The sequence below is a fragment of the Lissotriton vulgaris genome, chromosome 12 (assembly GCF_964263255.1).
Source record: "Lissotriton vulgaris chromosome 12, aLisVul1.2, whole genome shotgun sequence".
NCBI lineage: Eukaryota > Metazoa > Chordata > Amphibia > Caudata > Salamandridae > Lissotriton > Lissotriton vulgaris.
Genome location: NC_141700.1, coordinates 284228663 through 284255367, shown reverse-complemented (window position 1 = coordinate 284255367; position 26705 = coordinate 284228663). Strand labels below are relative to the sequence as shown.

The following is a 26705-nucleotide window of genomic DNA, read 5'->3' as shown; positions in this document are numbered from 1 at the left end:
GGCACGGCTCGCCCAAGCATCAGATGTGGACTTGATACCACAGACTCGCTGGGCAGAGTGATTTCCACGACAGTGGCGGTCTGTCGCCACGCCTGGCTGAAGTCTGCCAATTTTTCAGGGGATGTCCAGAATACGCTCATGGACATTACCTTTAATGGCCGTCGCCGGTTTGGCGACAAAGCAGACAGTGCGCTTGAGCGTTTCAAGAACTCCAGGGCTAAGGCCAAGTCCTTGGGCCTGTCAGGCCAACACCAGCAGACTTCTGCTTTTCGTCCCTTTCGTGGCCAAGGAAGGGGCGCCCCCCACACGTTCGATTATCCACAGGCTGCAAAACCAACCTCAACACGGCGCGGACATGGTAACCGATGTGGCGGTGCAGCAGGACAACGCCCAGGTCAGTCCACATCCCCTTGCGCAGCATCTGCCTCAAAACCTTACTAGTCCGAGCTTTCAGGCCCATTCGACACCAGTAGGAGGCATGGTTCTCCATCACCTACTCCACTGGCCTACCATCACTTCGGACAGGTGGGTGCTGCAAATCGTTCGAAGGGTCTACACCCTCCCCTTCGAGGCGACCCCTCCATCCATGCCACCGCAGTACCACCGCATGTCAGGGATCACTTGCAACTTCTACAGGAGGAAGTTACGGCCCTCTTGGCCAAGGGGGCCATCGAGCGCGTTCCTGGGCCAGAAGAAGAACGTGGTTGCTATTCCCACTACTTTCTGGTTCCCAAGAAGGACAAAGGGGGCCTGCGTCCCAACTTGGATCTCAAGAGCGTCAACGGCTTCCTCCAGAAGGAGAAGTTCAAGATGCTAACTTTGGCTCAGGTTCTGGCTGCCATAGACCCTGGAGACTGGATGGTAGCGTTGGACTTGCAGGACGCATATTTTCACATGCGCATCCTGACGGCCTACCTCGTGGCCTGCGGTTCACGGTAGGCCACGAGCACTTTCAGTTTACCATGCTCCCCTTCGGCCTTACCAGTGCCCCTCGGGTGTTTACGAAAGTGATGGCGGTGGTCGCAGCTCATCTGCGCAGATTAGGGGTTCCAGTCTTCCCCTATCTCGATGACTGGTTGTTGAAGGCGGGCTCGCCCCGGACAGTCGACACCCACCTTCCTACTACGGCCGACCTCCTGCATTTGCTGGGGTTCTCCGTCAACGTGCCGAAGTTGCACCTGATTCCCTCTCAGAAGCTCCTCTCCATCGGAGTGGTTCTGGACTCTGCGCTGTTTCGGGTTTATCCTCCCAAGCAGCAGGCTCTGGATATTCAGGCTCTGATTCCGATCTTTCAGCCTTTGTCCCGAGTTCCGGTCAGGCTGACGTTGCGGCTCCTGGGGCTGATGGCCTCCTGCATCCTGTCGGTGCATCATGCCAGGTGGCGGATGCGGGCTCTGCAGTGGGACCTGAAGTTTCAGTGGGCACAGAATCAGGGGAGCCTGTCCGACCACGTCCTGAACTCGGAGGGCACTGCGAGACAGCTGCAGTGGTGGCTCACGAATCGCGATTGGGTCAATGGCAGATCCCTCTCCCTTCCCCAACCGGAGAACACAGTGGTGACGGATGCGTCCCTCCTGGGATGGGGCAGCCACATGGGAGAGGCAGAGAGCAGAGGCCTCTGGTCTCCGGCGGAGTCCCAGCTCCACATCAACCTTCTGGAGCTGTGGGCGATCAGACTTGCACTGAAGGCATTCCTTCCCTCTGTCCGGGGAAGTGTAGTGCAGGTGTTCACGGACAACACCACCGCCATGTGGTACTGCAACAAGCAGGGCGGGGTGAGGTCGTGGACGGGATGCTCTGCGCCTTTGGACATGGCTGGAAACATCAGGGCGTTACCTTGGTGGTTCAACACCTGGCAGGTTCTCTGAACGCCAGGATGGACGAACTCAGCTGCCGGTGCATGATGGATCACGAATGGCGTCTGAACTCGGACGTGGCGCAAGGCCTCTTTCTACAGTGGGGAGAGCCTTGGTTGGATCTATTCGCCACCGACGAGAACGTGCAGTTCTGCGCGTTGGAATTTCCAAGGCGGCACTCGCTTTTCGTGGCGAGTGGATTTGCGGTCTGTTGTACGCTTTTCCGCCTATACTACTTCTGCCCAGAGTGCTGAAGAAGATGAAGCGGGACCGGGCCCAAGTCATCCTTGTGGCTCCAGACTGGGCACAAAGATACTGGTATCCAGAGCTACTCAGTATGTCCATCGATCCCCCGGTTCAACTGCCTCTTCAGGAGGACCTTCTGTCGCAGCAGCAGGGGATGGTCCTCCACCCGAACCTGTCCAGCCACCACCTCCATTCCTGGAGATTGAGCGGCGGCAGTTGATGCCATTTGACTTGCCTCCTTAAGTCTGTGATGTGATTCTGGCAGCCAGGTGTCCCTCCACAAAGACGGTATACGCCTGCAGGTGGAATAAATTTGTGGCATGGTGCACAGCAAAGGCTGTGGATCCCCTTTCTACCCCTCTTTCAGAGGTTCTCCTCTTTCTTTGGCCCAGCAGGGCTCTGCTCTGGGCACTATCAAGGGCTATCTCTCGGCCTATTTCAGCCTTCTTAAGGCTTCTGGATCAGCCTTCTCTTTTCAAGTCCCCTATTGTTAATAGGTTCTTGAAAGGCATTGCGTACGTTTCCTCCTGTTCCTTTCGTGATGCCTCCGTGGGACTTGAATCTTGTTCTAACTTATCTGATGTGCGCTCCCTTTGAGCCACTTCATAATTGTCCTCTTCGTCTTCTGACTCTTAAAACGGCTTTCCTAGTTGCCATCACCTCTCCCAGAAGAGTGAGTGAGCTCCTGGCTCTTTCTTCTAAACCTCCTTTCCTCTATGTCCATCCAGACAAAGTTGTTCCGAGTAGTCATCCTTCCTTTCTTCCCAAAGTTGTTACTGCCTTTCATATCGGCCAGTCTATCACCTTGCCCACCTTCTTTCCACCTCCGCATCCCTCGAAAGAGGAGGAGAGGCTCCACTGTCTGGACCCAAAATGTGCGCTCTCCTTTTACCTGAACCACACACAACAGTTCCGGGTGGATGACCCACTCTTCGTTGGTTACGTGGGTGCTAAGAAGGGACGGGCGGTGCACAAGCGGACCATCTCTCGGTGGGTTGTGTTGTGCATCAAGGTCTGTTATTCCTTGGCTAAAAAGGAGCCTCTGTGGGGCTGCGCGCCCATTCCACCCGGGCCACGGCGGCTTCTACTGCCCTGGGTCGAGGAGTCCCTTTGCAGGACGTCTGTCAGGCAGCTACGTGGGCTTCGCTGCACACGTTTGCCAAGCATTACTGCCTGGACAGCCAAGTCCAGAGAGACCGTTCTCCAGGACTTCCCGGTGTGATTTTGGTTCTCAGACCCACCACTGGGGTTGGTATTGCTGGGGTATCTATTCTAAGGCAAGGAATCTAACACTAACGTGTTTCTTTCAGTAGCACAAGTTACTTACCTTCGGTAACTATATATCTGTAAGAAACATTAGATAGTGCTAGATTCCTTACCGCCCCACCCATCCTACCCCTTCTGCGAACTGATATCTAGGGTTAAGGTATCTCCCTTTGAGGGCCCTAGTTTCCTGGCACCAGTGTCGGTTTCTTGCATGGCTCTGCGTTCCTGGCGCAGAAAGCTATGTACAGAACTGACGTCAGCGTGCAAGGGCGGCGTCTAAGTACTCCGACGACGTCATCCCGGTGATCACGAAGCAGACGCTGGACGCGGAGCCCCAGACGATGCCCAGCGACGCGCAGGGGTACTGCTGCCGAAAACTTTCCGGATCCAGTCTGATGCCTGGGGGTAACTCTTAGGTAAGTATTCTAACACTAACTAATGTTTCTTACAGATATATCGTTACCGAAGGTAAGTAACTTGTGCAATAACGCTTCTCCTGAAATGTTGGAGGAAGTATTTGGAAATTTAAGCAGAGATGTGATTAATTAGCAAAGTAAAGATGTTTTTGTTATTTGGGGAGGGGATTTTAACTGTTTCCTTTGTCATAAGGGGGTGTGTGGGATTACTTATGGAAAAGACACTAGTTTTCCCCATTTTTCTCATACACCACATGGAGACCTCCTGAACGACATTGCATTATCTTGTGACATGGGGTTTGCAAATAGTCTGTGCTCACCCAAGGTCCCATTCAGCCCAACTTTTAATGGTTGAGGTGTTTTTTCAATAATTGGATATATCTTGATGTCTAGTAGACATTCCCCTGTGTCAAGAACTTTATCACTCATGATATCGCTTTACGCCATCACTTCCCGTTGAGCATTGATATTATGGTGTTTAATCAAAATTTTAATAGAAAGTCAGATCTACGCAGTTCCTGAATAATAACACTCTGAGCAGGCAAAATGGGTACCCACTGAAGTGGATGAAGGTGAATCCAGAGGAATTTCTCTCCAAATTATTGAAGAAGTGTAAAAATAGTTTCTTTGCCTGCCTTGATGACAATTCCTCTCACCCAGTAATTACAGAGAATTTTATAGCTATGTTCGCTCAAATTAAAGAAATTCTTTGGGTAAATGCTAAAAGGCGCAATAATCATAGTGAAGGGTGGTTTGACACCACATGTACCAAGGCCTACACTAGACTTAAATACGCTTTAAAAGCTAGAGTTAAAGATTAGGACCTTATCAGGGAAGCCAGAAGGAATTACAAGAGGGCAGTAACAGTAAGGAAGGATGAGCTAAAAGAGTAAGCTTGGAATGCCCTTTACGAGATATCGTCTAACCGCGACTCTGCTGCCTTCTGGAAGGCGGTTAATGTGCCTTTCTTCACTGACACATCTAAAGCAACTATAGAGATTGCCATCACTGAGGAAGAGTGGGGATAACACTATTCTAAGCTCTACACTAATCAAGTATTAGACGATCAGGTACCTGTGGAGATTGAGGCCGACTCGGAGTCTCCACCCATTTACCATAACTCTAGAATGGACTTTACTTTGAGCGAGGTTACCTTGGCTATAAAAGCTAGCACAGGTGATAAGGCATCGGGCCCGGATGGTGTCCCGGTTGACCTGTTCAAAAACAACGTGGCACTATGGGGACCTCTCTTAACGCAACTTTTTAATGCCTACTGTTCTCGGTGGCTTTTAACGTCATGGTATGAACCCATTATCGTTCCTATTTTTAAAAAGGGCGACATGTCAAATCCAGCTAGCTACCGTCCAATCTCATTACTGGATTCTACAGTCAAGATAATAAGGCGTGTGGTTTTAGATAGACTTAATACGTGGGCGGAGGAGCACTCAATTATAAGTAATCTCCAATACGGCTTTCGTAAGGGCCTAGGCACTATAGATCAGGGCCTAAACCTCCACATTCTTCTAGATAAATATACAAAGGCCAAAAGGGAGAGGCTGTTTTTAACTTGTGTTGATTTAACATCAGCATTCGATTGCGTTGTTCATGAAAAGCTCTGGGTGATCCTGGAAGGGCAGGGGGTGGACAACACCATAGTTTCTTTTTTAAGGCAACTTTATTTGGGGGCAAGGGTGGGGGTCCGCTTTGGACAGGATGTGGACTGCACTAGGAACTTTCGAGAGGAGTGTGGCAGGTTGGAGTCCTTGACCCATTCCTATTTACGTTATATATCAATTATCTTGAAAGCACCTTAATCAAGGAGTGCAGGGACTTGCCACCAGCAGCTACTCGCCCCATCCCTGCACTCCTTTATGCAGATGATGCGGTCCTGATGGCCCGTACGCCCACTGGTCTGCAAAGAGTTGTAACCTCCTTTACACAATTTATGACAAATTTGGGCCTTACTATTAACTGCTCTAAAACGTTTTCGATTAAATGTGGGCCTGGGGCAAATAAAAAGAAGAATTCAATTTTTGTCAACTCTAAGGCATTAGAGACCACTAACATATTTTCCTATTTAGGGATCTTATTTGATCAGTCCGGTTCCTGGTGCAGTGCAATTAAAGCTATAAGGCTCGTATTCTGTAAATCACTGATGGCACTAACAAACTTTAGCAGGAAAATGGGTAGACGTTCCCCAGGGGAACTGTTGCATATTCATAGGGCAACATGTGTAGCGATTGCTACTTATGGAGCAGGTATCTGGGGGTATGCTAATGTTAACTCACTCCAAGTGGCAGAAAACATCTTCCTCAGGTATCTCTTGGCAGTACCGGACAGTATGTCTAAACTTATCTGCCACACAGAAATGGGTCTGCCTTATCTTGAGGATGTGGTCAAGATACAACCTGTCCTTTTGTGGCACAGGGTTTGGACAACTGAGAAGTCTGCATTTAATCGTCATATTTTAAAGGACGTACTGGGAATTGATGGGGCCAAAAATATAAGATGGCTAGACTATGTCAAGACGTTTTTAACTCCATTAGGCCATAAAGAATATTTTAATGACCCCCCTTCCAAGTGTCGGATATCGAGAAAGGAGCTTAAAAATATATGTACATCATACTTGAGCGAACTTAGAATTACTGGTGAAATTACCAAAACCACGGTAGTGGCACATCATCTCACTTTGATTACTGTTAATATACAGCCTTATATTTTGCTAACCACTGAGGATTTGGACATGTTTTTGTTAACGCGCCGCAGACTTAACATCTTGCATAGAACTTTAAGTTTTCCTGAGGTAAACGATTGGTCCAGATCACTTTGTAATTGCCCCTGTGATGACATATCATCTCAGTCGACCATACACATCTTGTTTTTCTGCACATTTTATTCCATACCCAGAAAAAGATGGATTGTCCCAGTGTTAAAGAGATTGGAACTGAGACGATGTCGCCCGCATTCCTAGCGTTCCAGAACCTAGATAATGTATTTACTATTGCCTCTGTTACTGCTTTTCTTAAAAACATTTTTAAATTTCGTGAATCAATTGTGATATGAACTTTTATATATATGTTTTTAGTTTTATCTATTATCTCTATTTTTAATCATGGAATTTTATTGTGATTTACAAACTGTGCCTTTATGGTTATTCCTTGTATAATAACCGAATAAAGTTCTTTTGAATTGAATTTAACAGTGTGTGTTTTGGCTCGGGCTACCTATGCCCTGTGGGATTCTGCAGAGCCTTTGCTTCCTACCACCTCTGAAGGTGCTCGAGTTGATCTCGTTCACCTCCTCCGGGATGGCCGAGATCTCGCCAAATTCAAAATACATTCAGCCCTAGATACAGCGGATTCTTTAGGCCGAGCGATGGGTTCGTTGCCTTAAGGTGCCACGCTTGGTTGAGAGATAGCGTCTTCCCTGAAAATATCCGGGAGCGACTGGTTGACTTACCCTTTGATGGGGTTTTGTTATTTGATGCTCATGCAGAGTTGGTGTTTCAACGGCTCCTCGCGGGCTTTCGTCCTCCCACTTTAGTCTTCCTAGGCCAGTTTTCCCTGGTGACACTTTTTCATTTTGCATCCCTTAGATGCGCTCTATGTTTAGCATGGGCAGTGAGCCTTACGGCTTTTTTTCTACAAGGGTAATTCCACTTTTATTGGCATCCCTTGGATGCCTTTTGCTTTCAGCTAACTGTTGGTCTGATATGGCAGTGTTCCACAGGTTGCTGTGTCCGGTCCTCTGACTGTGGCTTTGCTTTATTGCCCTAAGAGGTGTTCCCCGATGTTTGGGGTGGGGTCGTGTGGTGCCGTCACCCGGCACGCAGAGGTGCTGCAAAAAAAAAATTCCGGATCCATTTTGACGTCTGGGGGTATTCTAAGTGAAGGAATCTGCGGCTAAACCACGTCTCTACCAGATACATTGTTACTGAAGGTAAGTAACCCGTACGTTTCTGACACTATCCATAGGCTTTACACAGTACCCTTAAATAAGTGCTTCTAATACCACATTTCTTCCTGTGTTCTCGCCACGTGAACCTCTCCAGTATTCCATAATTTCCTCTCCCCTCAGCTTCTCTACCACCAAACACTTTATTTCCCTTCATTCACCTCAAACATAAATATAAACTTGAATAGGCCATGTATATTTGCCATCCTCCTGTCTATTTAAAGAGAAAGGAATGCAACTCAAGATCAGCCACAGACGTATTCTTAAAAGAAATATATTTTGAAGGTATAGTTGTATGTATATAATTACTTGTGGAGCACTACCTACCGGAAGAGTAATAGCGTACTGAATAAGATGTAAACATGCCAAAAAGGAAAGATTAAGATGTATGATGATAACCATAATGCTTGGTATGCTAAGCGAATATGAACATGAACTCAGTTCTTAAAGGTTGTATTCAACATTTCAGGTGCTTTTGGTACATTGGGAGTTGGCGGTGGATTTGCCCTGGGTGCTAAACTATGCCGGCCCGAATCAGAGGTATGTTCCAATCGAGTATATTTGGTTCACTTTAAAAAGTATAGAAATTATTATTGCAAAGACTACATCAATTGTAGAGAGGTGCACGAGGAGTGAAGGCGAGTAACTTGTAGACTGTTTTTTTGGTAGTTTGTGTGCCTTCTCAGAGGATGGAAAATAAACAGTATATACAAAGTATGAAAGGGGTTTGTTTAGCTGATTAATTTGCATCCTTTTATTCCAGTTTTGATACCTGACAAAAAATGGTGCGGTTCTTGACAAATTCTGTAACTGCCTGATGCTTGTATTGTAAATTTGTATAATATCAATATGTGTAATTATGTGTGATGCAAAAGAAATGTACCATGTGTATGCCACATTCTCAATTTCTTCTGCTCTTTGGCACATCCTGGCTTATATAATCTTAAATCAGCTGGTCATCACAACCTACATGTGCAGCAATTCCTATAAGAAATGTACCAGTTGCAATATAAATATTTTCGGAGAAAATGTTTCTTTGCTTTTTGTAGCTAGATTTCCCATATGTCAAATGCCAAAAGTAAAATAAAACAAAATATACACATATGGTGCACCAAGATTTCTCTGTCAACTTCTTTCCCCTCATAAAATATTAGCAAAACATTGGGTACAGGGCATGACCTAGAACACCATTGGTCTCCCAGAAATTGTCTTCTGCTAAAAAGCTCAACTTCTATTGTCCATCATAGTCACCTTGAATGGCAGCACAAGAGGATTTGTTCATGTCAGACAGGTCATGGAGTGCATGTATACTTCACATCCTATTACCTAACTAAAAAAGTATTAATCTAAATATCCAGACAAATCTGCCTCTTTGTTCTCCAGTCTTAGTGGAAAATCAGTGTCCTGCAGCTGACGTATGAGCAAAAACATTGGATTCTCTTTGAATTTATTAAAAGGTTGACTATCACCGAAAATGTGTGGGATCCTGGAATGCATTTTGAGATAAACCGGTTTTGCAAATAAAAAGTATATATAAGTAAGGAACATTTTCCTTCTGAAAGTTGTATAAATCCGAAAGAAACAGATTAGTGTTAGATTCCTTACCTTAGAATATCCCCAGGCCACAGACTGGATCTGGAAAGTTTTCTTCAGCAGCACCCCTGCACGTCGTCTGTGGCTCCTCGTCCGTCGTCGGCATCGTGGTCGCCGGGATGACGTTGTCGCCCTTGCGCGCTGACGTCAGTTCTTCTTTTTTCCGCACCAGCAAGCGCAGATCCGGGAAGAGCAGTACTCTAGTCAATTTTTTACTAACTTTTTTGATCTCTTTTGATCACTTTTCGAGTCAACTTTGACTCGCGGTGCCGTTAGGGATGCCTGGTTTTAAACCTTGAGACGCCTGTCACCGCCTGATGTCGGTGACCGACCCCCACCATCTGTGCCTTTACTGCCTCGGGACCTACCACGACAACAAGTCTTGCCCCGACTGCCGGGCCTTGACCTCGAAGGCTAGACGGGAGCGGTCCCGTAAGCTGCTCGAGCTCCGGCAGTCGGCTCAGCACCAATCGAGGTCCCAGTCGAGGAGGAAGTCGAAGGAACGGTCGCGGAGCTGCAGTCATCGCCGCTTGTCGAGTCACCATCACTCGTCGGGCTCCAAGTCCTCCGGTAAGTCAAGGCATTCGAAAAAGAAGTCGAAGAGGCGTCATCGCTCTTCCGACTCCCCCCGAAGTTCGCGCGACACGGCCGGGGGTTCAGGCGACACCGCCCGCGGGGCTCCACCAGAGCCGCGTCCAGCTCCACACCCGCCGGTCCCTGGGCTGCACGCGACGCCGGAGAAGATACGTGACTTCCTCGTGGCCATGAGGACTCCACGGATCCGACTGGGGACCCTAGCGGGCCGGCAGCTCCGGCCCCGGCGCCATCGGGTGCTTCGGGCCCGGCGCCGTCGCCGACTTCGATCCTGACGCCGCAGGGTCCCACAGGATCCAGGCCTGGATCGGGGTCGTCACCAGTCGACCTCACGACTCCACCGCTGGGGCCGACCCCGAGGGTGTCGCTTCCAGTGCCATCTTCGGACGACACCGCCCTAGGTTTCAGCCCCGGTCCCGGTACGACACCAGAGCAGCGCCGCTCGAGCGCCGTCTCCAACGCCGATGGGTAAGCAATTCAAATACGACCCAGCTCCATCATTTTTGCCTGGTTTCCAGAACATGGATGACGGGGAGGACTGGGAGGGGTCTGAGGACCCTCTGGCCAGCAGTGCCAGTTGAGCCAGGACTGGGCAGATGAGCTGGGGAGGTCAGTGGTATAGACACTTCCCCTGACACTGGATTTGTCTGTCCCCCTTCTGTGGCTTCAGAGGAGGGGGCTGCTTATAGCGTGGTGTTGACTAGGGCAACCAAGGCCTTGGCTCTTGAGCTCCCGGTCGCGGCCGTGAGGACTAACCTCCTCACTGAAGTGCTCAAACCACAGGCAAGCTCCTCCGAGCCTCTACTGCTGTTTATCGAAGCCCTCACTGACGTTCTGATTGGCACCTGATCCAAGCCCTCTACAGGCCTATCTGTGGATCGGAACGTGGCCTGACGCCACCGCCTGGCTCCGGGCGACCCCTGCTTTCTGTCCACCCACCCCACCCCACCCCGAGAGTCTGGTTATCCAGGCCTCAACGTCCAAGACCGCATTCCCGACCGTTCCACCGGGTCGGGAATCCAAAAGGTATGATCAGTTTGGGAAGAAACTGTTCTCCTCTCTGGGCTTGGGGCTGCGGTCTATCAACACCGCTTGCCTTTTGGACCGTTACACCCACTCTCTGTAGGATACGGTTGTGGACGTGCTGCCACAGTGTCTGGAGGAGGCCCGGTCACACCCAAGCCCTGGCGGACGGGCGGGATGCAGCACAGTACTCGATCAGGTGTGGACTTGATACCACGAACTCGCTGGGCAGGGCGATTTCCACAACGGTGGCGATTCGTCGCCACGCCTGGCTGAGGTCTGCCAACTTCTCGGGGATGTCCAGTCGATGCTCATGGACATGCTCTTCGAAGGCCGTCGCCTCTTTGGTGACAAAGCAGATAGTGAGCTAGAGCGCTTTAAGGACTCCAGGGCTATGGCCAAGTCCTTAAAGCTATGGCCAAGTCCTTGGGCCTAGCCCAGCAAACTTCCGCTTTTCCCCCTTTTCGTGGCCAAGGAAGGGGCGCCCCATACGTCCAGCCAGCTACAGGCCGCAGAATCAGCCTCAACGCGGTCGCGAATGTGGTTACTGCCGTGGCGGTGCCGGGGGACAATGGCAGGGTCAGTCCACATCCACTCCCACAGCATCTGCCTCAAAGCCTTCCTAGTCCGGCATTTCAGGCCCATTCAACGCCACTGGGGGGCAGGGTTCACCATCACCTCCTCCACTGGCGTACCATCATGTCGGACAGGTGGGTGCTGCAAATCGTCCGAAGGAGCTACTCCCTCCCCTTCGAGGCGACCCCTCCAGCCATGCCACCGCAGTACCACCGCATGTTGGGGGATCACTTGCAACTTCTGCGAGAGGAAGTTACGGCCCTCTTGGCCAAGGGGGCATCGAGCGCGTTCCTGGGCCAGAAGTAGGGTGTGGTTGTTATTCCTACTACTTTCTGGTTCCCAAGAAGGGCAAAGGAGGCCTACGCTCTATCTCCTGAAGGAGAAGTTCAAGATGCTGACATTGGCTTTGGACTTGCAGGACGCTTATTTCCACATCCCCGTCCTGCCAGCCCACCGGCGCTACCTGCGGTTCACGGTAGGCCACGAGCACTTTCAGTTTACCGTGCTCCCCTTCGGCCTTACCAGCGCCCCTCGGGTGTTCACGAAAGTGATGGAGGTGGTCGCAGCTTATCTGCGCAGATCAGGGGTTCCAGTCTTCCCCTATCTTGACGACTGGTCGTCTCCCACCTCCAGACTACAGCCGACCTCCTGCACCTGCTGGGGTTCTCCATCAACGTGCTGAAGTCACCCCTGTGCCCCTCTCAGAAGCTCCTCTTCATCAGAGCGGTTCTGGACTTCGGCGCAGTTTCGGGTTTTTCCTCCCGAGCAGCGGGTTCGGGATATTCAGGCTCTGATTCCGATCTTTCAGTCTTTATCCCGAGTCTCGGTCAGGTTGACACTGCGGCTTCTGGGGCCGATGGGCTCCTGCATCCTACTGGTGCATCACGCCAAGTGACGGATTCGGGCTCTGCAGTGGGACCTGAAGTTTCAGTGGGCTCAGTATCAGGGCAACCTGTCCGACCACGTACTGATGTCAGAGGGCACTGTGAGACAGTTGCAGTGGTGGCTCACAGACTGCATCCTGGGATGGGGGGCCACATGGAAGAGGCGAAGATCAGAGGCCTCTGGTCTCCGGCGGAGTCCCGGCTTCATAGCAACCTTCTGGAGCTGCGGGCGATCCGGCTTGCACTGAAGGCATTCCTTCCCTCTGTCTGGGGAAGTGCAGTGCAGGTGTTCACGGACAACACCACCGCCATGTGGTACTGCAACAAACAGGGTGGGGTGGGGTTGTGGACCCTTTTTCAGGAGGCTCTGCGCCTCTGGACATGGCTGGAACGCCAGGGCATCACCCTGGTGGTTCAACACTTGGCAGGTTCTCTGAACGCCAGGGCGGACGAACTCAGCCTTTGGATGCATGAAGGATCACGAATTGCATCTGAACTCGGACGTGGCGCAAGGCCTCTTTCAGTAGTAGGGAGAGCCTTGGTTAGATCTATTCACCACCGAAGAGAATGCGCAATGTCATCAGTTCTACGTGTTGGAATTTCCAAGGCGGCACTCGCTGGGAGACGCTTTTCGTCACGAGTGGAGCTGCGGTCTGATGTACGCCTTTCCGCCTATACCACTTCTGCCCAGAGTGCTGAAGAAGATCAGGCGAGACCGGGCCCAAGTCATCCTTGTGGCTCCGGACTGGGCACGAAGATACTGGTATCCCGAGCTACTCAGCATGTCAGTCGATCCCCCGCTTCGTGTGTCTCTTAAGGAGGACCTTCTGTCGCAGCGGCAGGGGACGGTCCTCTACCCAAACCTGTCCAGTCTCCACCTACATGCGTGGAGATTGAGTGGCGACAGTTGAGGCCATTTGACTTGCCTCCTGAAGTCTGTGATGTGATTCTGGCAGCCAGGCGGCCTTCCACAAAATCGGTATACGCCTGCAGGTGGAACGAATTTGTGGCATGGTGCACACCAAAGGCTGTGGATCCACCTTCTGTCCCCTTTTCAGAGGTTCTCCTCTTTCTTCTTTCTCTTGCCCAGCAGGGCTCTGCTCTGGGCACTATCAAGGGCTATCTCTCTGCCATTTTTAGCCTTCTTGAGGCTTCCTGATCAACCTTCTCTTTTCAAGTTCCCTGTTGTAAATAGATTCTTGAAAGGCATCATGCACATGTTTCCTCCTGTTCCTTTCGTGATGCCTCAGTGGGACTTGAACCTTGTTCTGACCTATTTGATGTGCGCTTCTTTTGAGCCACTTCACAATTGCCCTCTTCATCTTGTGACTCTTAAGATTGCATTCCTGGTTGCCATCACCTCTGCCAGGAGAGTGAGTGAGCTCCAAGCTCTATCTTCTAAGCCTCCTTTCCTCTCTGTCCATCCGGACAAGGTTGTCTTGAGAACTCGTCCTTCTTTCCTGCCCAAGGTGGTTACAGCCTTTCAAATCGGGCAGGCCATCACCTTGCCCACCTTCTTTCCGCCTTTGCATCCCTCGAAAGAGGAAGAGAGGCTCCACCGTCTGGTCCCAAAAGGTGCGCTCTCCTTCTATCTGGACCGCACACGCCAGTTCCGGGTGGACGACCAGCTCTTTGTTGGTTACGTGGGCGCTAAGAAGGAAAGGGCGGTGCACAAATGGACCATCTCTCGGTGGGTCGTTTTGTGCATCAAGGTCTGTTACTCTTTGGCGAGAAAGGAGCCTCCTGTGGGGCTGTGCACCCATTCCACTCGGGCCACAGTGGCTACTACTGCCCTGGGTCGGGGAGTCCCCTTGCAGGACATCTGTCAGGCAGCTACGTGGGCCTCGCTGACCATCTTTGCTAAGCACTACAGTCTGGACAGCCAAGTCCGGAGAGATGGCTTTTTCGGCCGTTCCGTTCTCTAGGACTTTCTGGTGTGATTTTGGTTCACAGACCACCACGGGGGTTGGTATTGCTGTTATCTATTCTAAGGTAAGGATTCTAACACTAACTTGTTTCTTTCAGATGCACAAGTTACTTACCTTCGGTAACGATATATTTGTAAGAAACAGTAGTTAGTGTTAGATTCCTTACCGCCCCTCCCGTTCTCCCCGTTCTGCGAACCGATATCTAGGGTTAAGGTATCTCCCTTGAGGGCCCTAGTTTTTATGGCACCAGTGTCGGTCTCTGGCATGGCTCTGCATTCCTGGCACGGAAAGCTATGTACAAGAACTGACGTCAGCGCTCGAGGGCGGCGTCTAAGTACTCCGACCTCGTCATCCCGGCGACCACAACGCCGACGACGGACGCGGAGCCGCAGATGACGCCTATCGACGAGCAGGGGTACTGCTGATGAAAACTTTCCTGATCCAGTCTGATGCCTGGGGATATTCTAAGGTAAGGAATCTAACACTAACTACTGTTTCTTACAGATATATCATTACCGAAGGTAAGTAACTTGTGCTTTAGTGCATTTAACTGTAAGGGCCAAAACTGAATTCCTAAAAGTGACCCCCCCCCCCTCCTTCCCATCAAGACTGTATGGACATTTTCGTGCTGACCCACATGAGAGCCTTTCTGTCAAGCTCCCTTGGATCAAAGAACTGGGAGTTTACCTGATGCTGATTAACTCTAGAAAATAATTTGTAATAAATTGTTCCTTCATGTTCCGATTGCCAAATTCAGCATATCTCATCACACTGATATCTTTTATCCAATCATCTAGGGCCTCCACAGAGGCATCCACAAAATCTTCCCCAGACAGGTGAGACTATATTGTGCTGTCCCTGAGCATTCTAAGGTCTTTCTTAGTGGCCAGTTCAAACCTCTTTTACAGCACTCCCTTCACATGTTTATATTTCGTGCACTGTGCATTGTCAAGTGAGTCACCCCTTCCCAATCAAAGTGACTAACTTTACCTAACTGGCTGCTACCTCACCCGTCCCCATGACTCTGTCTACCGAGAGCATTGATCAAGAAAACTCAAAAGATTCAAGCTGTTTCTTAACATCATTGCCAATCAAAATAAGTTAGAGTAGTATAGCTGTTAAATGTATTTTCTAACAAAAATAGTTCACCTTGTGATGAAAAGCTGAAACTTGGTACATACATTCATCTTCGTAATAGTAATCATATAAGAGCAAGCCCCCAATTAGATCTTGTCCACGATGCCATATAGTCTAATCGACTTCCAAGATGGCTGACAAATATCAATAATTCATTTTAAATCTTCCTATCTGCGTAAAATTTGGCACAAAAACTTCTTGTGTATATGTCAGTGCACTACCCCTTTACCTTACACCTTCCTCTCACAAACAATACTATACAAACAACTCCATCTCATAAAACAAATACATCAGCACCTCTTTTCACTACACCTCAAAAACAAAACCTATCACGCACGCCAGCATGACAAAATCTCTCAAGCGCAATACCTCCTAATACTTAGTCACAAAATACAATCATACATCCACCTTTCAAACTACACAAATGAACAAACTACAATGCCCAGCTTTCTCTCTTCCACCACACCTAACACACATACAGCAACACAGCTACTCTCTTCTAACCACCTCTCATCCATTGGACAATTTAGAACCTTACTACATGACCCACATGCTGTACCACCACCCATACACCTTCCGCCCTAAACAAGCGTAAACAATATAAGCAACGTGCCACACATCACATCTTTGCGTCTCCATTAACTGCGCAGGCAAACCCATCAAAATGGCTTCTCAGCCTGCTGGACGAGGACAAAATTACAGAACAGCTACCCAATTCCTATCCTAATACAGCTAACACCAGCACTAAAAACACACCTGCTACAAACCAACACAATACTGATCACTATTCTACTTAATAAAGTCTCACTGTCACCAAAGCACATTCTCTAAACTGTCTATCAATAAATCCTTGATCGCTCTCTAAAAACAAACATCACATCTACGACCTTCTCACTGATGCAAAACCAGACATACTATTCAAAACTAAATCATGGTTGGGAGATGATATGGCTCCAGTCCTGCATGAAGCCATTCCGCTAGGCCATCAAACGATCACCAAAACTCGTATAGGCAAAAAAGTAGGTGGCTTAGCTGTTGTGTTCAGGCAAACATTACATAACACTAAAGTTGACGGCATCTCCATGAAGAATTGTGAGGCTCTTCTCACCAGATGCAGTCCTACACTGTCTTCCTCCTTTCACTTCCTGCTCCTTTGCAGACCTCCACCTAGCAAGGCGGCATTCCCAGACACACTTCTAGGCACACAACCTGATAACAATACACTCCAACCTATCCGTTCTGGGTGACCTCAATATTTGGTATGACAAACCCAATATGCTCCACCCGAAAACAACAATCACTGGCCTAGATACACTGAACCTGCATCGGATCGTCCACAAACCCACACACATCGCTGGACACATGCTAGATGTCATTTTTGATGAACAACTAGGAGTTCTGATAATCTTCTGCTTAAACCACAACGCTTCTGCAAGAAAAAAACGAACAACCGTACCTTCTCAGGAATGGCCCCAAGGATTTGGAACACCTTACCCACAGAAACAAGACTGAATTCATCCGCTGCTTTCTTAAAAAAAGAAGTGAAAGCGATCCTCTTGGCTAGAGTCACCTAAATACCGACTGATAAGTGCTAGTCGATACCTTTTACCAGGAATGTATTTGATTAAGTCATCGTATGCCTACGTATTTGTCGAATGACCTTTATGTGCCTTGTAAAGCGCTCTGATACCCGCAAGGGTCTTGTTCGCGCTATACAAAACTGTCAAAATAAAATAAATAAAATAAAAATAATACCGAACTAGTTACCCTTCAAACTATGGCTCCAATCACATGATCAGACCACCACTTGCTTGCTTTCCAACATAAAACAACACTAAGCGACTCACCTAAAACCTCCTAACATGCATCCACCTATTGACCGAGGAATATAATCAGTTTGGAACAACGAACATCCAGTACAGATCTGGAAAAAATACATTCTGTTCAAAAACTATATGAGTGGCTAGAGAAAGCTTTTGATATCCTGATACCACTCAAAACCACACAACAGAACAAAAGAAGACAAGCACCTTGGAGAAATACAGAGATAAAAGCCATAAAACAACAAATTAGAAAACTGCGACGTGCCTTGCTCAAAACGAATGCCAAACAAGACAAACGTTGCCTACAGAAATGTAACAGATTATGCAAGTCAGCTATCAAAAAAGAAAAGAAAAGGAACTATTCAGACAGAATTCAAAATGCTAAATGTGCAAAGAAAGAATTCTATAAAATACTCAATGAGGTTCGTAAACCAAATTGCCTAGAAGGAACTCATCCCGTTACTCAAGATTTCACAGACAAACTGGCAAATCATTACACAGGCAAAGCAGACATGTTGGACACATACTTAAAACAGAGATAAAGCACCAGTGCTAACCCTTTTGCAAAACAACAATCCAAGAATACTCTAGCCCAGCCTCTCTGTTACTTCCTAGGTTAGGGAAAACAAGGGTACCCCGTTAAGCGAACCTGGGGTTGTAATGTATATAGAAAGAACAATGGTTCAGGGGTGGCCTAATTATTTCAAAAGATACAAAGAAAACTTTATTTTATCTAGATATTGAATAAATTAGGGAGCACAGTATGTAGAGCAACATGTGTACTTTTAATCATTATGATTGCAAGTTGGGTTTACACAGGTACGTTCAGGTGCTCACATGAGTGGAAAAAAGTGCATAACTTGACTAAGTGAGAGTGAAAATATATGAACAAGAAATCCACTACGATATATACAATGGGGGATTTTCATTGGTGGGGTCGACGGCGTTTCGATCTTTACTTAGTCAAGATCATCATCAGGACAAGGTGAGCAGTCTGAAATAATTAAGGGAGTAGGTAAATGGAGAGGAGGGGTGTCTGGCACACTCTATATAGGTTCAGTCTCTTCGTAGCCTGTTTAATGTAGCACTCAAGAATGGAAGGATTTGCAACTCAATTGAAGTAGAGGGTCCTCCACATCAATTATTGGGTTCCAGGTGTGTATTTAAAAGCCATAGTTTGAGCATACCGTTTGTAATACTTTATTCGATATAAATATCATAAAAGTACATACATTTTGACAGAGGAAAGGAGAATTAAAAAAGAGGAAAATTGATAGACATTGCGTATGTTAAAAGACAGTAAAAAGCAATAAAAATACATATGTTCGAGGCATGTGGGCTGCTGAATTCATATCTGTGCATAGATCGCCGCCTAGTGTTGGGTCCGGATGATTGCACATTGTTGTCCTGGAAGAGTCTTCGAAGTATCACGAGATAGGTGGCTCCTCCCCTGGACTACAGTGCGCATGGGCATCGCCTCCATCCCCAGATTGTTTTTTTCCCCCATTGGGTTCGGATGTGTTTCGGTTCCCTCTGTCGGAATCGATAGTTGTACAACTTTTTCTAACTCGAGACCAAAAGGTCTTTAGGCTGGGCGTCGGTATTGTTTCGTTCGGGTTTTGTCTGTTCTCAGCTCCGAACTCTTGCTACCCATCCGCGTGCTCTCGGCGCGGACGGGCCTACTCGACGCTCCTGACATGGAACGAACTCCGTTCAAAAGGTGCCCGGTGTGCACCTCCAAGTATTCTCACCTCGATGTGCACCCTGTGTGCAACAAATGTTTGTCACCGGACCATGATGAGGCCAGGTGTATGGCCTGCTCAAAGTTCCGGTGTAAGAAGACTCTCAAGATTCGTCGGGCCGCTAGACTCCAGGCCCAGTTATCGGCACCCTCGGCGCCCCCGCCGGACGACATCTTCGAAGAATCTGTTGAAGACGACGATGTCCTGCAGGTTTCGAACTCTAGCCCCGCGTCTGAAGGGGATGCCTATGACGCGGGTGATGAGGACTTTGACGAAGCCGGCGACGAGGTAGGGGACGACGATGGGGCCATTGCCACCGTGGGGGATAGCTCGGAGGAAGAGCTTCCCCAGACTGACTCGGGGGTAAACCCCCTTCATGCGGCCCAGGTCGCGGGATCGCCTTCGGGCCTTACCCAAGACCTTGTTACTAGTCCAGCAGCCCCGCCTCCGGGCCCGGTCACGGACATTTCTGTTGCGCCACTCCCGTTAACAAAAACGAAAGTGAAGCCATTGGGATCCGCTCCTCCGGTTTCGAAACCGAAAGTGAAAGCTGCACTGGTGCAGAAGGCTCTGGAGGCATCAACTTCCAAGAAATTCAAAATGGCCGACTTGAAGAGCCGTGCCAAGATGGCCGACCCGAGGGCCTCGGGGTCGACGCCGAAGGCGAAGTCGACCGACGCGGCCGCGTCGACGCCAAAGATAGTCGAGGTCGATGACCCGAAGAAAGCTTCGAAGAAGCGCCAAGGCGATTCCACAGCCCCGTCCGTCGGGGACAAGGAACGTGATGTGTCGGCTCCGAAGACGGTGCCTCTCGCCGACCCGACTCCCGGCTCGGGGGGATCGCTCGAGCCGGTCAAGCCCTCTCCAGCCTTGACGAAGAAGGTCGCGGAGTCCCTGCAACGGATTCGGAAGTACGCTGTGGTTCCCGAACCAGGTGACGTGGTGCCGAAGCACACACCGAAGCCCACAAAGGCGCAAACGCCTATCCGATTTACCCTGCCGCCGAAGTCGACGCCAAAGGCTTTCGCTCCGAAGCATGGGGCGGGCGTGCCCTCGAAGGAGGTGTCGACGCCCAAGGCGGCATTGGTGGCGTCGAAGCCTCGGCTCCAGCCACTTGCAGAGGAAGAGCGTCGAGAGGTCATCATCGACGCCAATACCGGAAAACTGTCTCTCCTCAAGAGGAAAATCACCACGGAGCCGGTGTTGGAACATTTTCGGATTCCTCTCAAAAACAAGAAGGATTCTGCGGGTGCTTCGGCCCCGGTGGAGCCTGCATCTCCACAAGCCCTAGAACATTCGCCAACGCGTTCCAACGCAGGGGATGGTGACGATGAGGAGGTCGAGTACAACTATCCGGCGTACTCATATCCGGAGGGGGAACATGTACCTTGGTCTGCCGGGGGCCACCCGGAGGACCCGCAAGCGGGTCAGGAACCGCAGTTCTTTGCGGCAAAGACCTCACCGACGGAGGACTCGGCAGCCTTCAACGCTTTGATTGAGAGAGCTGCAGCTAACCATGATGTCGAGCTGCATTCGGATCCCGTGGATGTGGACTTTTTGTTTGACACTTTCTCAGTGGCTGAAAAGTCAGTCAAGACATTGCCAATGCTCAAGGGGGTGAAGCACGCGACTGAGGTCTTCAAAGAGCCTACTCGGGCGCGTGTCATCAATCCTCGCATTGACAAAAAATATAAGGCAGCGCCCTCGGATCCAACATACATCAAGGGACACTTGCCACTGGACTCTTTGGTCGTATCTAACGCACGCAAGAGGGCGAACTCGCAGACCACTGGTGACGCTCCTCCCCCAGACAAAGAGTCAAAGATATTTGAGGCCTCAGGGAAACAAATTGCTGCGCAGGCAGCTAATATTTGGAGAATCTCAAACACGCAGGCCCTACTTGCACGCTACGATAGGGCTCATTATGACACCCTAGAAACACTGCTGCAACACTTGCCTGACCAGTACAAGGAGGCAGGGGAAATGTTAATTCAGGAAGGAAAGCTCATCACAAACGCTTCCATCAAGTGTGCGCTGGACGTGGCTGATACAGCCTCCAGGGCAATCAACACTAGTGTGTTGCTGAGAAGACATGCATGGCTTAGGATATCAGGTTTCAAACCGGATATACAGACAACCATACTGAACCAAACAGTTAATCCTGACCACCTGTTCGGCCCTGAGGTGGATGCGACACTGGAAAAAATGAAAAAAGACACAGACACTGCTAAGTCTATGGGGGCCCTCCAGTCTCAGCAGTTTCGGGGTGGTTCCTTTTGCCGCTCCAATACCAGAGGCACCTCAAGGGGTCAGGCATCGCAGTCCACACAGTATTATAAAAGTAATACCCAAACCTCATACACCAACAAGGGTAGAGGTGGCTACAGAGGCAACAACATCAAAGGCAGGGGACGTGGAAACAACAGCTCCAGGTCCACCACCGCCAACAAGCAGTGACGTCTTGTCACTACCCCCCGACCACACAACACCGGTCGGGGGGAGACTCCAGCAGTTCCTGCCCGCGTGGAAATCCATCACCACGGACAGGTGGGTCAAGTCTCTTATCCAGTACGGTTACTGTCTGGAACTTACTTCCACTCCACCAAACATACCTCCAAGAAGCCGTCCTATGTCCGGCAAGCACTTGCACTTGTTGCAGCAGGAGGTTCAGGTCATGCTGCAAAAAGGGGCAATCGAGCTCGTCCCACTACAAGAAAGGGGAACAGGGGTTTACTCTCTGTATTTTCTAATCCCCAAAAAGGACGGATCCCTCAGGCCCATCCTGGACCTCAGGCCCCTCAACTGGTACATTCTCTCGGAGCACTTCCATATGCTCACGTTACAGCAGGTACTCCCTCTGCTTCAACAGGGGGACTTCCTGGCTACGTTGGATCTAAAAGATGCATACTTCCATATCCCCCTGCATCCTTCCCACAGGAAGTATCTCAGATTCACGATTCAAGACCAGCACTACCAGTTCAGGGTTCTGCCGTTCGGGGTCACCACAGCGCCAAGGGTCTTTACAAAGTGCCTGGCGACTGTGGCGGCGCATCTACGACGCCAGAACGTCCACGTCTACCCTTATCTGGACGACTGGCTCATTCAGGCGAAAACAGAACAGCAGTGCGCCGACCACGTGTCCCGCACCATTCATCTCCTGCACGATCTGGGATTCTCTCTGAACTACCCGAAATCCCATCTCCAGCCCGCCCATGTACGACAGTATCTGGGCGCGACGATAAACACTCTGGCAGCCACTGCGCAGCCAAATTCAGGGAGAATCGCCAGTATCCAAACGCTGATCCAACGATTCAGGCCTCAACACTCGCTTCCAGCGAAAGTGTTCATGCAGTTGATAGGCATGATGGCCTCCTGCATCTCCATTGTCCCGCACGCGAGACTACATATGCGTCCGCTTCAGGAGTGCCTAGCACGTCAGTGGACTCAGGCTCATGGGCAACTGACAGACCTAGTGTTGGTGAGCGGTCGGGCATACAACTCTCTGCATTGGTGGAATCCACAAAACCTTTGCAGGGGCCGACCATTCCAAGAGCCTGTGCCACAGATTATCCTGACAACGGACGCTTCTCTCCAGGGATGGGGAGCGCATGTACTCCACTACACGGTGCAGGGACTCTGGACACTACAGCAAAGGAAGATGCACATCAATGTGTTGGAACTGATGGCAATCTTCATGGCCTTGAAGGCGTTCAAAGTACATCTGTGCAGCAAGGTCGTGTTGATCCGGACGGACAACATGACGGCCATGTACTACATTCAGAAGCAGGGAGGCACACACTCTCCGCAGCTGTCTCATCTGGCTCAGAGCATGTGGAAGTGGGCCATTCAGAGGAACATCTTCCTCATGGCGGAGCACCTCCCGGGCAAGGACAACCAGATGGCGGACCTGCTCAGCAGGCACAGCCATCAAATGCACGAGTGGGAGATACATCTATCAGTACTCCAACCGTACTTCCAAAAGTGGGGTCATCCAGAGATAGACCTGTTCGCCACAAGGGAGAACGCAAAATGCCAAAGCTTCGCCGCCAGGTTCCCACACCCGCAATCACAGGGCGATGTGGATGAACTGGTCAGGCAGATTTGCGTACGCTTTTCCCCCAGCACCTCTGATACCGCTGGTGGCACGCAAGCTCAGGCAGCACTCGATGACTCTCATCCTGGTTGCTCCAACGTGGGCTCGCCAACCATGGTACACCACGTTTCTGGAACTCTCCGTGGTACTGCATCAAAGGCTTCATCTCACTCCCAGCCTTCTGACGCAGAGCCATGGCGACATTCAGCACCCAGATCCGCAACAGCTCAACCTGGCGATCTGGCTCCTGAAGTCCTAGAGTTTGGCTACCTCAATCTTCCCCCCGATTGCATGGACATCATTCGGGAGGCAAGGAAGCCCACTACTAGAGCTTGTTATTCGGCTAAATGGAAGCGTTTTGTCGTTTACTGTGTGAACCACGATATTGACCCGCTAGATGCTTCCATTCAGAACATCATTTGTTACCTGTTCCACCTGTACCAATGTAACTTGGCGTATTCTTCCATACGCATTCACTAGTCTGCACTGGCAGCATACCTCCAGAATAGACAACACCTATCACTTTTTAAGGTCCCTGCTATTAAGGCTTTCCTGGAAGGACTCAAAAGGGTCATTCCACCACGGACTCCACCAGCTCCGGAATGGAACCTCAACGTGGTTCTTACTAGGCTGATGGGTCCTCCCTTTGAGCCACTGCACTCTTGTGAGCTTCAGTTTCTGACTTGGAAGGTGGCTTTCTTAGTAGCGATCACATCCCTACGGAGGGTTAGCGAGTTGCAGGCGCTCACCATCCAGGAACCTTTCTTCCAAGTACACGCTAACAGGGTGGTGCTCCGCACTAACCCCAAATTCTTACCCAAGGTTGTGTCTCAATTCCATATGAATCAAACAATTGAGTTGCCAGTGTTCTTTCAGAACCCAGAGTCGCTGGCGGAGCGGATGCTCCACACCCTTGACGTTAAAAGAGCCTTAATGTACTACGTTGACAGGACCAAAGATTTTCGTAAGACCAAGCAACTTTTTGTTGCTTTTGCCTCACACCACAAGGGAAACGCTATCTCCAAAGCTGGGATCGCTAGGTGGATTGTAAAATGCATTCAGATCTGTTACGCTAAGGCCAAGCGCACTCTCACAATTCCACCAAGAGCCCACTCCACCAGGAAGCTGGGGGCCTCTATGGCTTTCTTAGGTAATATTCCCTTAGAAGATAACTGTAGAGCAGCCACATGGTCTACCACACATACTTTCACTAAACATTACTGTGTAGACGTGCATTCCAAACAGCAAGCAGCTGTTGGTCAGGCTGTTCTCAAGACACTTTTTCAGACTGCTGCAGCTGGCACGGGCGGCCGCCAATAATGGGAGGACTGCTATGTATTCTATGCACAGATATGAATTCAGCAGCCCACATGCCTCGAACTGCAAATGCTACTTACCAGTATGCATCTGTTCTTGGCATGTAGGGCTGCTGACATTCATATCGCCCACCCTCCTCCCCGGCGCCTGTAGCAGCTGCAGTCTTCATACATATGTATATGTTCATATATCTGCTCGCAGCATAGGCATCATTCACATACTTCACTCCATCTCTGCCAATGGCTAAAAACAATCTGGGGATGGAGGCGATGCCCATGCGCACTGTAGTCCAGGGGAGGAGCCACCTATCTCGTGATACTTCGAAGACTCTTCCAGGACAACAATGTGCAATCATCCGGACCCAACACTAGGCGGCGATCTATGCACAGATATGAATGTCAGCAGCCCTACATGCCAAGAACAGATGCATACTGGTAAGTAGCATTTGCAGTACAATTATAACAGTTTTTTTTAGTAGTCTATCATACAGTAACAGTAGTGAACATACAGGGATTCTGCACCTACAGGCTCTATACGTTATTGCAGTTTAGCAGCTTAGAACGGGTGAGCCAGGCACTTGTTAGGTACTTAGCAACTCTGCATACAACAACCAAAGATGTTGTGTCAGTTGAAAGGATGCAGAGGGCTACCCTAAAGTCTCTGACCCCTAACTCCCTGCATACTGGTTTCAGCCATTGTCTTATTGTATGCTTTGCATCCAAACAGAAAATGCGGTAGGGATTCGATCTGACATGGGCAGCTTGGACAGGTTCCATGTGGGGCCCGCCTTCCTATCCAGCCCTCCACAAATGTGTTAAGTGGAAGTGTCCCATACCTCATTTTTAAGAAGATAGCTCTATCTTTTGGCTTTTGAATAAAGTCTAAAAACGGTTCAAACCTCCCAATGGGCTTATGCTCTAAAAATTGGGAGGTTAATGCTCCCCAGTTTGTGCTCCTAAGTTCCTCAGTCTGGATCCACTCCCAGTACATTTTCTTGATAACTTGCTTTGGGGGAGGGGACTGTGTGGTCCATGCTTCAGCCAACCCCAATTTTATGACCATCTGCCTCAGTTTGTTTACCCACTGGATCTTATTCGCACCATTCAAGGCAATAAGTTCGTCCAACACCAGTGCGTAGTTTGCTAGTTCTGGGGTATTCCTCAGGCGCACCCAGAACAGCAAAGGGCGGAGACGAACTATATCTGATATCGAACATTTGCCCATATCGTGGAATAGGGGCTTTAGTGGGGTTGAGATGGGAGAGCAACTAAGTCCCTTATGAACTTGTTCTCAGCTCTAACCAGGTCTGATACATTTTTGCTGCCCCATAGTTCAGACCCATAGACTGCGGAAGTCAGCGCCTTCCCTTCGTATGCTGCAAGCGCGGGGGCTATAGGCCTGCTAGCAGACATACGCTGACTCCTCAAGGTAGCGCCTGATACTCTCTTCAAATTTATCAGCATCTTAGCGATGTGGGAATCCCATTTCATTCTATTATTTAATCTAATTCCCAGATAATCAAAGTTCTCTACCACTTCCAGGGGTATGCCCTCAAGAGTGATATTAATTTTCTTTGTCTTTTTTGAGGGGGGCAGGACCATTAACTTAGTTTTGGATGTATTGATGGTCAGCCCACGTTCGTCACAGAACAAGCTGAATCTGTTCAGCAATTTCTGGAGTCCAGAGGGGGTTTTGGACAACAAAAGCGTGTCATCTGCGAAGAGGAGTGTGGGTGTTTTTCCCCCCGCCAGGACCGGGGCATCGGCAATGTCCTCCCTCAAATGGTCTACCACCCCATTAACAAAGAGGGAGAACAATGTCGGGGCCATCACACAGCCCTGGCGTACTCCTCTATTCACAGTCACCTTCCCTGTTAGCTGACCCTGCCTGCCCTATCTGATCCTGGCGTAATTATACTGATGGAGTTTAACTATAAACTCGTAGGTACCGCGGGAACCCCATATCCAGCAGCACCCTCCAGAGTTTATCGCGGGGTACCAGGTCGAAGGCGCTTTTAAGATCAATAAAGGCCAGGTAAAGGTTCCCCCTCTTGATGGTTACCGTCTTCCAGTACGTGGCCCAAAACCTAAAGACCTGGTCCATTGTACCCACATTCTTTCGGAATCCCGCCTGGAAATGGGACAACATGTTCCCTCCCTCTAGCCACGTGTCTATTCTATTTACAATGACCCTGCCAACTATTTATTGGACGGCATCGATTAAACTAATCGGCCTATAGTTTGCAGGGTCATTAGCG

At 49.6% G+C, this 26705-nt stretch overlaps 1 protein-coding gene across 4 annotated transcripts in view; it reads left to right on the top strand.

Annotated features, from left to right (window-relative positions):
- The window catches only part of HACL2 (2-hydroxyacyl-CoA lyase 2), a 565926-nt gene that overhangs the window by 512816 nt on the left and 26405 nt on the right, over positions 1 to 26705 (top strand). For all 4 annotated transcript variants that reach the window (XM_086945056.1, XM_086945057.1, XM_086945059.1 and 1 more), the window contains one exon: positions 8208 to 8278. In XM_086945056.1, the coding sequence (XP_086801182.1) occupies positions 8208 to 8278 (71 nt within the window). The remainder of the gene's footprint in view (positions 1 to 8207; positions 8279 to 26705) is intronic.